Below are 13,701 nucleotides of genomic sequence, written 5' to 3' on the forward strand. Positions count from 1 at the left end.
TATTTACTTGGTATCAAATTTGCTGAATGGCACAGAACAAAAATAAACAAAAAAGAAAGTTCCTAAATAAGGCTATGAGATATGGGTGGATTTTTGTTTAGAGGTCTTCGAGATTTCCAGGGGAAAAAAATTCCAAAAATATTTTTAATTTTTAGTAAATGTATATGCATTTAAAATGGCAAGGAAGACAAGAAGAAGACAAAATGCAAATAAGCTGGAAAATATTCAGCTTTAATTTTTGTTTATTTTTTGAGGGCTAAAATAAAATTCAGTTCAGTTTGAAATTAATACTCTTAAAGAAAATTAAAGAAAAAATATTGGCTGAAAATGGCGTTATGTCAGCAGCTACTGGACAGCTAGCTAAAAGAGGAATGGCCGCCATAACGGACCGAAGCTAACGCTAGCTAAACGGTTTATTGATGCTCCTTCACTGAACTGGATGTGCCTGGAAATGGAGGGCTTCAGAGTTGATCCGGAGATGGGAAATGTTAGTGAAACAGAGCAGGCTGTGGTCCCCCGGGCGAGCAGGGACCACGCTATGACCGGTGATCTCAGAGTGCTACACAACCTGCGGGCCTTTGAGGAGACCAGCCGGGTGACCTCCCCCTTTGACGGGGTGCAGACAGAAGTCCAGCCGTACATGAGAAGGATACTAGCTGTGTGGATGTTTCAGGTATACACTCATCAGTCACAGTGTAATTTTCCACCTAGTTCAGGTGAAATAAACCAGATTTCTGTCTGACAGGTGTGTGAGGAGCAGAAATGCGAGGAGGAGGTGTTTCCACAGGCGATGCGTTACCTGGACTGTTACCTGAGCCGTTTTGCAGTTGAGAAGACCAACCTGCAGCTGTTAGGGGCAGTTTGTATGTTCCTGGCCTCCAAAATGAGAGAAACGATCCCCCTGACTGCCAGCAAGCTTTGTGTCTACACAGAAAACTCCATTTCAGTCTCAGACATTCTGGTAAAGGCATTAACTATTATAAAGGAGCTAATATCCTTGATGTTTATCTCCCCCCAAACAGCACAGAAAAACTACCACCACTGACCAAGTCTGGGTTATAAATAAATAAATAAAAGTAATAATCAAATGCACAATTAAGTTTGGTCGCATAAGTCTGAGGGATCCCACATAATAAGTGAATAAATGAATCTGCTTTTCCCACTAAAATAAAATGTATTTATTTGACATCCTTGATGCTTTTTATGCTTCTCTTAAAGCACTTTTTTAAAACCTCTTTAGGCTTCTAATAAAAGAAATTGTGAAGGGATTATACTTATTTTATTTAACAGATCATTACTGGTACATCCCAAGTATACACAGGGAGGCTGGATTTAAACCCAGGACCTTCTTGCAGTGAGGCGGTGTTGCAAACCACCCCACTGTGACCCCTCTTTCTGTTGCATTTATTGCAAATATTCAAAGCGACCTCATGATTTAACTGAGCCTCCAGTTTGTCTCTTTTAAAAGTGGAATCTGTAATACTTGTTTTCCATGGATCTCACGATAATCCCCAAAATCAACACTGTTGCTTCTTAATCTGTGGATAGTTTTCCTGTTTTGGCCGCATCCAGAAAGGCCAGCTACATTCCCATGAACCTCAAATATCCTGGTGGTCAAATGAAAATCAGACGGCGCAATGACAGTCTTGTAGCTTTGCTTTTGTCATGAATTTCATGAGAGGACATTTATAAACTTGACAGAAATGCATACTTTGACCAAAGCAGTGCTTCTCAAACTGTGGTTTAGGCCTCAATGATATGACATTGGGCAACTGCAGATGGATCGTGGACACACCTTTCAATACTTTTATTCCATCTGAAAAGGAACAACAGTTGTAATATTCATTGAAGACTAAATAGAGACACTTATTGGTACGATTTCTAAGGGCACAATTTTATCAAGGCCATTTTAGAAGATCTTTGTAGGTAGGAAGCCGGAAATGTTCCCTTTTCACAATCATTTTTTTGACCAAAGGCTTGCAGGCATGCACACTGTTCAGGACACGGGGGTTTGACTGAGGGGTTAGGGTGACCAGCACTCGTTGGCTGATCTGAATGAGCGTTCCTGCTGTGGGATTTTGATGGTGGACTGGCTTCAAGGAATGTATGTGTGTGTGTGTGTGTGTGTGTGTGTGTGTGTGTGTGTGTGTGTGTGTTGCAGCACTGGGAGCTGGCAGTGGTGTCAAGGTTAGAGTGGTGTCTGGCCTCCGTGGTCCCCTCTGACTTCCTGGAGCCAATTCTTCACGCTCTCCCCTTTGTCCGACCTCCCCACCTTCAGAACATGCGCAGGCATGTTCACACCTACATCGCTCTGGCTGCCATGGGTACGTTGCATAACTGAGTTACCTAAACATGAAATGGTATCCCCAAATGAAAGACAATATCAGTCAATTTAGTGTTCAATTTAAGGCAGACAACTAATGGAAAATACATTTTAACAAAAAAAATCTTGTAATGTAATGAAATCATCTCATTTACACCCCCCTGTAAAACAATCCGTGATAAGACTTTTTACTTCATGATCATCAAGGGACTATTTAAGCCGTGAACAGTGGGCATCAAACAGCCCCAACCATGATTACGATGTGTCAGCAGTTCATTTTGGATAGTGAGAGCAGAGTTTGTGTAATCCTGCATTGTCTGCTATGAAAGACCTGCATCCAGCTATTCAGCTGGCCGAGTTCCCACCTATCTCTATCTGCAATACTGCCCGAGGCTGCAGGTCACAGGGATACAGTTAGTTGCTGCTCTTTCAGGCAGCTGTTACACATTTTCAGCCCCATAAAAATAAGACATTTTAACCCACTCCAAGGGTGTAAAGCAAGAACTGAATGGCTGAGTTTTTGTCTCACCATTTCTCCTGCTTCAAGCAATTAGGATATCATATTATCCTGTTCTGGGAAGTGTCTGTTTTAAGCTTTTAGGTTCATCTGTCAGGGTGTGTCGAGCATGGTGGCGACCATCTGTCTACCATCTATTTTCTTTCTCAATATTGTGTGGACAAAGTGCTCATTATTAATAGAAGACACGAAAGTAATAAAACGTTTTTAATTATCAGAATGCAGGTTTTCAGTCTTCCCGCCCTCCACTGTAACGTGTGCCTGCGTGAGCATTGCCACGCAGAAGCTAAAGCTGCTGGACGCTGGCGTGTCTGCAGATTCAGTGATAACGTTTTTGGCCGACCTTTTGGCCGCTGATCAGGTAAGGCTAATGTTTAACTGACTGAGTTTCAGGCAGTATCTCTTTTGACTTTGCCCTTTCGTCAACAGCGATGGGTGTATTTGTCGTCTTTGATCAAACAGCCTGAGAACTGCTGCAAACAAACCACTGTTTAAAAAGCATCTTAAAACATATCCATGATTATATGTGCGGCCTTGTCACCGCTGACAAATTCATTGTTTCTATGTGAAACGTGGCCCCGAACAGAACGCCCTGCTCCTCTGCTATGACCAGCTCAGGATTGTGTTAGAGCTCAGCCTGCCCTCCAGTTTTCAGGATATGGTTTGCAAGCCAAAGGAACACGGATCAGGGAGCAGTTACACCCCTGCTGACATTCAGGATGTTGTACTGACACCGACATCCCCACCAGAGGAAATCAAACTAAAACACTCCTCCCTGCCTTGAAAAGTTTACTGCCAGGAAATGAAACGAGAAGGCCAGATAAGATGGAAGAAATTCATCTACGTGGCTCTTTGATTAAGATTATTTTTTTGTGCATGCTTTGTTTAAGAGTGTTGTTTTCTGGAATCGCGTAAGCAGTTTTATCCCTTGATCTACATAAAAACCTGCTGTGACAGTGAGAATTAAATTGCACCCAATCCTGCCAGCAGTGTTTGCACATTTTAATTGTTACTTTTTGCAAATCTAATACTAGTGATGGTGGTTCTGTTAAGTTTAAACTGAAGTCTGTCTGCGGTTCGGGCTGTGCTGAATGCAAATGAATCCTGTTATACGCCAATGCAATATCTGTATGAAGGCCATTAACAACACTGGCCAGCAAATGAGTTGTTTGTTGTCGTTTTTTTATTGACTTCCTCATCCCAGCAAGGACAACACAGCAGAACAGTCACACAAATGATAAGCCAGTAACTTTGGCAGACATGGTTTAAATTAAACCTGAAATATATGGGATAAGGGAAAGGGAGAAACAAAAACAATGAAATGCCCACATTACAACAAACACATTAAATTATTTTATAAAAGCAAAAAACAAAACAAACATCCTACAAACAATATTTTCCTTGTCATACATGAAAATCAAAGATCATATGTGAGAATGAGTTTTACCTTCATCTTAATACAATCCATCAGATTCCAGAAATTAAGAAAAAAAAACTTTCAATAAAAAAAATAAAAAAAAGTATCTTTTGCAAATGAACAGGCTTTCAATTCCTGATGAGCCTCCTTCATCAGAACCATGTTTCTGAACAACATGGTTCTGCAGCTTGCATCAATGGCTTTGTGCAACTCTTGTTACATGACACTGATACATAAATGGTGTATTTATCAGGTTTCAGTGGCCTGAAAGTGCTATTCCAGGCACTGGCTTAGCATCCAAATTAAAATCAAACATACATGCTGATGTAGCTGAATACCAGGAGTATTTCATAAAGCAAGACAGAGCCAGGTGGCTACGAAAATATCTGGTCAAGCTTAATTAAGGATCAATACCTGCATTTATGATTTTAATTTGAACTCTAGTTTTGATTCAGTGACTACTTTTTGGCAGCGCTATTTTTAACTGGTGTTATCTGGCCTTATAAAATACTACGCTGTTCCATAACCGATGATTCAACTTCATAAAAAAACCCCAAAACAAATAGTAATTAGTTGGGGAACTTCATACTGTTGATTTTCAAAACAAAACAAAACAAAAAACAAAACAAAACTGGGCCCCACCTGTTTTTGTAAAACTCCCACACGTGTATGTAGACTCAAAGGCTATTTGTGCACTTGTATCAGCGCAAGCTAGCAAGCAAAGGCAGGTTCGACTGGTTAGGCCAGTGATTCATAGGGTCACTATTATTATTCAAGTCATTATCCAAACACAGAACAAGTCATTTCAGGAAAAACATTTATAAAAAAAAAAAAAAAAAAAAAAAAAAAGTCAGTAGTCCCCGTTTCAAACATCAAAACTTGGCACATTTTGCTGGGGATTTTTAGCGCCAAGGTTTTCCAAATCTGCTCTTTGGCATCTGTGAAATGTTACCTTACCCATAAACAAAACTCATTCCAACATCGAAACTGTTTGCTATTGCCGTCATCATCCTAGACAAACATCATGTTGACAGAAGATTACGAAGCTAGAATCCAAATAACACTCATTGAACTTTCTCAAACTTTCTTGTTGACAATAAACCACAATGCAGAGTATTCTGCTGCTGTAACTCGGACACAAACCAGCTACATTCAATCAGATCTACTGTAACTGTATTAAAAATGTCTCCCGAATTTCCGTCTCTGAAGTGCTTTTGGTTTCATTGTGAATTAATTGACTAGCAACCTCTAACAATGAAAACCAGAGTTCAAGCTCTCTTCTCCTGAGACTGTTTGATGAAAGTCAAATTGCACTATGTAACATTTCCTTTGCGTAATTGCATTTCCTTATTTTAGTTTCGGTTAAATCAAATCGACCATCTCAAATACAATCAGTCTTCTCCCTTTTTTTGGTACTGTATTAATTCCTGAATTCTGCCAAAATGATCACCTTACAGTGTTCTGGTATTTTCACACAACGCACTTTGGCTTTCATGACCACAATATTGTTAAAGTCACTTCAAAATTCAGGATGACCACTAATTCTTTAGCCAGCATCTTGTCCCTTATTACTGGTCTTCAGCTTGCATTGGAGCTTCGTATGACCATGGCCTGTTTGTAAGCCTCTGTGACGTTATCACAGTCTGAAATCGAAAAGGCACTGTCAGCCACTCCAGACTTGTAACAGTCCCAGGACCTCAACAGCCCATCGGACAGAATTCTGTCTTCTTGGATGTCCAGAAGGTTATCAGCAGAAACGCAGCCTCTCATGCTCGCCTTGGCTGGTTTATCCATTTGCATTGCTGGCCTCACGTGGTCTGGTAGATCCAGCTGATCAAAGGACTCTGAAGATAAAATGCTATCTTCGCTGATGGCTCCGCTTGGTCTTGATCGGCCACCTCCATGAGGCAGAGATGTCGCCAGCTGGTCCAAAGACCCAAACTCATGTAACCCACCAGAGGAGAACTTTCCATTACGCTTGAGGATGCCCTTCCTGTAGGGTGCTGAAGGGCACTCTTTCGTTTGCGTTACCAAGCCAGAGTCACTGTTCTCTGGAGATGATGAGTAATACCCCGACTCTTGCTCAGCAGGCTTCTTTAGGATACCTTTGCGAGGCAGCTGTGCAGCTGAAGGTGCTTTACCTGGTGCAGACAAGTCCAAGATTTTTTGTGGCTCCACTAAACTGACAGTTGATGTTTCGCTTATCGACTTCTGTTTCACACTGTTACGCCTCTTCAGAATACCCTTGGAGGGCCGAGTGTCTGTGCTACCCTCGTGAACTGCCTGGGTGATGTTATTCTCCTTATGTGACCTTCGCAGGGACCGTTGTCGGACTACATCCCCTGCACTGCCCTGCGTGCGGAGCAGGCAGCGCATCTTGGAGCCATTCTCCAGTAAAGGCCTGGATGTACGACGCAGCCAACTAGCAACACCGGCCAGCCCAGCAGGCTGTGATGTTGACGGAGATACTGGGGCAGAGGTCTGCTCCACATGACTGCTCCTTCTCTCACACAGTAACGGCTGCGGATAGCCCCAGTTGAGCCACCAGTGACCGGCAATCTCCTCTATTGTAGCTCGGCGGTCAGGATTCACCATCAGCATCCAGCGGATGAGTCCACATGCATCTGATGGAAAGAAATGGGAAAAATCAAGACTCCTATAAAAGCTAAAATATAATTTAGCTTCACTGAGGAAAAATCCGTTTTAAAAACTTACCAGAGGGTTTGTTTGGTTTCCGGTAGTCTCCGGTGCTGATCTGCTGCACTAGCATCTTGTGGTTGTTCCCGTCAAATGGCATGGTTCCGTGAACCAGCGTGTACAAAAGCACCCCAAGAGACCAAGTGTCCACCTCTGGGCCATGGTACGGACGCCCGTTGACAATCTCCGGGGAGGCATATAAAGGACTGCCGCAAAAAGTCTGAAGTAACTCGTCACCGTGGTAGAGGTTCGACAGCCCAAAGTCTGCAATCTGTGAGAACAAAAGATGTGATGTGAAGCGTATTTTCCCATTGAAGTTCTTCAGTTACAGCGCATCACTGTTAGTTATAAAATGCGTAACGCAGGCTATTGATTTCAATCCACGTGCATACCTTAACATTGCCGTTGTCATCCAGTAAAATGTTCTCCAGTTTCAGGTCCCGGTGTACGATTCCGTTCTAAGAGGAAAAAGGATTTATTTTTGTTTGTTTGTTTTTTTCCTTCTTTTTTGTTTAAGCTTTGTTTCATGCATGCTGTTAGGGATCGGTTTACTGGGAGTTGTCTGCATTACGTAGAAAGGATTTGCTTTACTGGGTTACACCACATTATTCTCTAACAGAAGACCTCTCTGGTACGTCAGCAGTGCCTCATTGTGCTGTGCTCTGTAGGGGGGCATGCCTTTGACTCAAGTTTGCATTTGCTTCACTTACAAAAAAAAAAAAAAAGCAGGTCAGCTACTGCTCCTTACATATGAGCACTTGCTGTAGCAACGAACACATTCTTTGTGTAGCGTGGCGTTCATTTATTGTTAAAATGCCATCATGAAGAAACTTTGGAATTTGTCACTGTGCCAAATGTAGGTGATATAACAGATGGCCTTTCTCTGTTGAATAACGTGGATAAATAAATGTTTGTTTAACGAGACATCAGACCTCTGTAAAGAGGTAAAGGACAGGTGGTTAACACAGTAATATGAAAGGGCAGGTCACTCAGCAAATACTGTCTAGCAAACGTTTATAAATGCTTTGCCAAGCAGAGCCATGATAAAATATAATGTTCACTGAATGGTGGTAATTGCACGGCTCTGGGCTTGCTAGAACAACCGATTGCTGTGTGTGTGTGTTCTGTTCCTTCACACCCTCATTAAACTGTGAGACCATGCGTGTGCATGTTGGGATTGCTGGCCTTTAGCCTTCACTTGGTCTCAGTACAGACCAACTGTTCATTTTCCCCCAGGCTGACAGTGAATAATACCCATTATGTAACTTTGGAGGTGCCAGCGCCTTGGAAAAACAGTGAATCTGAGCGCAGCCCTGTGTCATTAGGCTTAAGACAACAGCAGGTTGAAGATCCGATATGAGAAAAACTGCCTTACCTGATGACAGTAGTGGACAGCTGACACAATCTGCCTGAAGAAATGCCTGGCCTCCCGCTCGGGGATGCTTTTCTTGTCACAGATGTAGTCATACAGATCCCCCCGGCTGGCATACTCCATGACAATCACAATTTTGTCCTTGTTCTCAAATACTGAAATACAGAAGAGCAGAGCTCCTTTGAATTCAACGCTTCAAACCATTTGCAATACTTGAGCTGTGTGAGAGACGTCCATTATCTGTGCAACCGCTAATTTACACCAATTACAGCTATACAGCAAACAAACGTGCACTGAAGTGGAGAAACGCTGAGTGATGACCACCTCATCAGGCGTGAGGGGTGCTGGAAGACACGGGGCTCTGCACATTATCAGCGGCGCCGGATTACGGCAGGAAGTTGCCACTTACGTAACTCTGCATCAGACTTGAGCACAAAGACGTGCGTGACAAAACTCGGAATCTCAAACAGAGAGACTCCTTCCCCCCACCCAAGATATCACGTTTGTATGTAGTGTGTGGGACAGAATGATTAAAGTCAAACCCAAACATAGTCATTAGCATTTTGTTTTTGAAATAATGTACCTTCATATATGGTGATGACGTGCGGATGACAGAGCGAGGACATGATCTCGATTTCTCTGCGAATGTGAATCAGATCTTGTTCATCCTTGATCTTCTCCTTTCTGATAGATTTTACGGCAACCTTTAAGAAAGAAAAATCAATAAAGTGAGAGGTAAGTAAGAATGAGCTCATGGAATAATTAATCATCCAACAGGGAATCAAACTTTTTCTTCCCCCATGTAAGGTCTAAACCACTTTAATGGGCTTCCTTGTGTAAAAAGGGTTAGAAGTCTGCTGGAGGGGGTTACATGAATAGAGACAAAACAGGGAACGAGTGAGCCTGTACTCCAGCTCCCTCCAGCTTCTAATGCTAATGACAACTCTAATGGTCTAGACCTCGAGGTGTTTCAGCAAATCTAATTTTAACACTCAAAAGGACACAAGAGACTGTAGGAGACTCAATAAATGCTAAACCACAAGGTGCACAAGTTGGGGAAAAAAAAAAATCAGTGACAGTAATATTCACGTCAACTTTATCCAACTTTACTGGTTATGTTGCTCAAATAAGGCATTTTTTAAAATCAAATTCAGGTCAAAAGTTGCATAATTATTGATTAAAAAGCAAACAAAACCTTAATGCAATGATCAGCAGAGGTATACTAGATAAGTCATGTCTATTAAGTGCAGTATGGTTTAAAAAAAAAAAATAAAAAAATCCACAAATCAGCCGCTAGTTAACATAAATTGCCGTCCTCCCACTGCTTGTTTGATTGCGAGTGGAACAATGAGCATTGAACTGAAACCTGTGCCGTTTTGAACTCCGGGTCAAGTATTGTCTGTTTTAAAGAAAACTAGAGTTGGCCGTTAGGTCTGCGAGGCCCACAGAAGTAAAAATTTAAATGTGAATAGCATCTCAGTCTGAACTCGCAGGCAAGCTGTATTCATGTCATTCTGTTGCCCATTGGAAGCGCAGATGCTTGGGATTCCTCTGTGCGCCGAGTGCGTCATCAGTCCACCCCAAGGTTGAAGAGGTGCTGTGAGGCACCAGATGGTGCAGGCGGTGGGGTGTCCTCATTTCTAACCCTCGAGGTTCCAGAGACAGGAAAATGAGTAAAGCAGCGACTTGTCATATCCGTGTCAACGCGTGACCTGTCTCCCCGTCGTGAGTCACTGTCTGGCGTGGATGCTCTTGCAAATAAACCCCCGTATTCCCTCCACCCGGGCCCGTTTCCTGACTCTGAGAATGGAGGTTTCCTGCATTTGTTTGCGTAGCTGTCAGACAGGCCTGAACTCACACTCATGACCAGTTCACATCCTTGTGAGGTTATCTGTGTGTGTGCAATCTTTGTTACAGACAGTCTGCTCCACGTAATAAGCACAGAGGGGCTGAAATCTTTCACATTTCACAGCAAAGACTCAAACCACATTTCTGCACAACACACACAACTCATGAGCCACCATTATCCCCCTGGCCATTTGCACCAGACAGCCCTGTTAAAATGTAGGCTTAGTGAAGCTTTGTAGAGTTTTAATCAGGTTTTAATCAGGTATGCACAAAATCATGGGTCGATCCAGAAGTTTAAAAACTACATTTTGGGACAGATTTGATATCATTAATATCCTTTTTATTTATTTTTATTCCAGGGAAACAATAAATCATGATATAAAAAAAAGCATGTTTAAGGATTTCTTAAGATCCTTAGATCAGCTCTTCAGACCATCTTGGAATATTTATCCCGTGCTCAGCTGATGTGACAACACAGATGAGTCACGCAGGTGAGTATCGGCCTCTGAAATCAGTAAATGGCACTTTGTTTACAGGTATACGGAGTCACTTTATCTAAATAAAGCAAGTATAGACGCAGTCTTAGGAGCTCAAAAAGAAGGCAAATGGACTTTAACTTAAAGAAGTCTGGGTTTTTTTTTTAAGGCTGTCATGACCTGAATGACTGAGAACCTACACAGACATACAGACACAAGTATTTAACCAGTTTAACTGTGGAGCATGAGTAAAAACGCCCCTGGGAACTCTCTTGCACAATGAATTAATTAACAGCTGATGCAAACCAAGTCTAGGGACTTAACTGGGGCGTCTGAATACACAAACAGCATTCATGTCAGGCACCGAGTGGCAGATCAACCCCTATCCTGATGTATGTTGACACCCCACCCCCCAACCTACCTTACCCCACCTCAGTGGATTATGCAATCAGACTTTTGCACTTAGACAATGGAAACAGCTGTAATGCCACAGCACGCAAGATGAAGCCACTGTTTGTTTTTGTGTCACTCCCCTGAGTCAATGACACATCTCTGTCCATTATGTTGTCAATAATCAGGCGTGCAAAGGCTTCTCTGCTAAATGCCATTTGTTGGGTGTGAGATTCAAAACACGTATGTGGGCTAATCAGTATTTTGATACTTAAAATAAAATAAAAAAATTGTAGGTTTGAAGCATCAGGAAGCTGCCGGCAAGGATAAATCCCAGACACCAACTCATTTCTAATAAAAACAGCAGAGCCAGTCGGTGAAAGAGCAGAAATGGGCGTGTGTGGACACGGCTCAACTTGTATCACTGCATGTTTACTGTAAGCAGCAAAGGGAAGGGGAAAAGGATTCTAACACTTACTTCCTTACTTCTCCACTTTCACAAAAGCAGGACTTTTAACAAAGGGCATTTCCGATAAAGTATGAAACAGCAGCCAAGTCAGGTTTCCCAAGAAAAGGCCGAAGTATCTACAGCAGGAACGTTTAGTTTTCATTTTAAAGTCTAGATGTGGGCTTTGATTTGTATCATTTTAACACACTTTCCGTTTCCCGGTATGTTCGATAAGCCACGGCAAGTAAACAAACCATTAGGCAGCAAATCACACGTTTATCGAGAGAACAAAGATTTTAATAGGTTCACCAAAATAAACTCAGGTGCCAGTTTATTATGTGGGTTTGTTTAAATTGGTTTTAAGTGTTGTTGTTGAGTCAGGGTTTGTTTTGTGGTACCACATGACCCTGACCCAGTCCCGTACAGTATTTTTTAACTGGTCTCACAATCAACCCACTTCCACATTCCTTTCTAAAATATTTAGAAGCTAAAAATAAAAGAGATCCAAGATCTTATAATCAAGGGGAAACCCCCCCCTTTTTATGCCTCTTTTAAGGGCTTATCTTTCTAATGTTTTAAATTCCTCGCATTTCCCCTTAGGCCATGGAGAGCTGGAATTTACCTGGAAGCCCAATTGCAACCCCCGCATCCCCCCCCTCCTGTTCCTTTTATCAGAAAAAAAACCCAACAAAAAGAAAGTTACCTAAACTGCTTCCTGGGGAAAATAACTTACCCAGCCCTTTCCAAGAGACTTTCTTTTGTGCCTCACATGGGCTAATTTTAAAAAAAAAAAAAAAAAAAGAGAGAGAGAGAGATAGAGGTTATATAAAATGCCTTGTGATAAATTTCTGTTGAAACGCCATGATAATGACCTCAAACTGGAGCAGATCTCACTGTTTAACCTGAATACACCATGAAGAAGCATGGGCAGATGCTTGCATAATTGCATTTGCGCTTAAGACCAATTTAAGCGCTTATCAAGCAGATCAGAAAGAGTCTGCGGGCTGGCGAGGAGGAAATTATTAGATCATGGTCAGTATATTCCAGTGTGAACGTAAGAAAAGTCCATAAATAAACACACTGAACCCTTCGGCAAACTTTAGCCAATAGACAAACACCTCAGGAGAGATGGCAGGCGCACTTTCAACTTTATTACTTTACAATCCGCCTTATAAAAAATTAACAATATTATTTTTCTTACAATCCAGCAATACTTTGCTTTTTTCAAAGTGAACGCTCTGCGGTAGAGTTTCCACGCCTTTATTTGAAAATTCAAATCCAAGCGAGCTCTACCTGTTTGCAGACAGTCAGTCACCTAAAAATAGCGCTCGCTGTCTAAACAACAGGTGGCCGATGGGACAAGCAGTCCAAAGACTGACGTGAGACTGACTGCAGGTAAAATGTGATCAGATTAATAATAATAATAATAATAAAAGAAAAATAACACCATGCTTACCAGTCTACCGGACCTTTCCTTGGCCTTCTTCACCTTGCCGTAGGTTCCTTTTCCGAGGGTCTCCAGAAACTCGTACCGGTGTTTCAGGTTGTGTTTGTGGTGGTGCCTCTTCACGGCTTGTTTTTTCACGGGCACCTGGAATTGAGCTTTCCCGAAGGGTGTGTTTTCGTCGTGAAAAGCTCCCCCGACGGACGGCCTGTTGCAGGCTGACGAAAGACGGGCAGCGCGTAAAGCATCCATGCCGACCCCCGGCAGAGGTGTTGTCTTGTGTCGCTTTACTTTCAGAGCCAGGTATTAAAAATGCATTCCCTCTGTGTGGAGCCGCAGGCACGCTTCAGGTTAAAGTCTCGATATAAAGTCTTCAGCTGAGAACTGCAGGTTAGTGTGATCAAGAAGCTGTAGGCAGGAACTGGAACATCTGCGTGTTAGCTCGGTAATGCTGCTGGAACTCAGCAGCAGGTAGGCAAGAGTGAGGGGGAAAGCGGCGGAGCACCGCCCGCAGACGGACACGTCAAATAGTGGAGGGGGAGTTTCAGGTAAGGGAGGAGCGCTGGATCTGCTGCACCGCGCATACCGTGGAGTGAACAAACAGAGCGAACTAGTTCATGTTGGATTTACTGGCTTCAGCTTTATTTAAAGTTAATGTTAAAAACAAGAAGAAATGATTCAGTGTTGCCTGGTAACCTCTTTTAATTCCCACACATGCTTTGTTTAGTTTTTTGTTTTTGGGTGATTGGTGTAAAAATCTGTGTTCCGC

At 42.4% G+C, this 13,701-nt stretch overlaps 2 protein-coding genes across 3 annotated transcripts; one reads left to right on the forward strand and one right to left on the reverse strand.

Annotated features, from left to right (window-relative positions):
* Positions 1-343: 343 nt before the first annotated feature.
* Positions 344-5,127, forward strand: ccnd3 (cyclin D3). 2 transcript variants are annotated; one of them, XM_080891636.1, is made up of 5 exons: positions 344-673; positions 746-961; positions 2,162-2,324; positions 3,059-3,201; positions 3,427-5,127. In XM_080891636.1, the coding sequence occupies exons 1-5, from the start codon at positions 440-442 to the stop codon at positions 3,622-3,624; spliced, it is 954 nt and encodes a 317-aa protein (XP_080747762.1). In that variant the 5' UTR covers positions 344-439; the 3' UTR covers positions 3,625-5,127. The 2 variants fall into 2 exon arrangements, with proteins under 2 accessions (XP_080747762.1, XP_080747763.1); XM_080891637.1 differs by having other exon boundaries at positions 3,270-3,489.
* On the reverse strand, positions 4,028-13,412 carry nuak2 (NUAK family, SNF1-like kinase, 2). The gene is made up of 6 exons (XM_080891635.1): positions 12,945-13,412; positions 8,910-9,030; positions 8,330-8,481; positions 7,347-7,412; positions 6,973-7,225; positions 4,028-6,881 (listed from the first exon to the last, which is right to left on the reverse strand). The coding sequence occupies exons 1-6, from the start codon at positions 13,182-13,184 to the stop codon at positions 5,836-5,838; spliced, it is 1,878 nt and encodes a 625-aa protein (XP_080747761.1). The 5' UTR covers positions 13,185-13,412; the 3' UTR covers positions 4,028-5,835.
* Between the last annotated feature and the right edge of the window lie 289 nt (positions 13,413-13,701).

The sequence above is a fragment of the Rhamphochromis sp. 'chilingali' genome, assembly GCF_963969265.1.
Source record: "Rhamphochromis sp. 'chilingali' genome assembly, chromosome: 9".
Taxonomy (NCBI): domain Eukaryota; kingdom Metazoa; phylum Chordata; class Actinopteri; order Cichliformes; family Cichlidae; genus Rhamphochromis; species Rhamphochromis sp. 'chilingali'.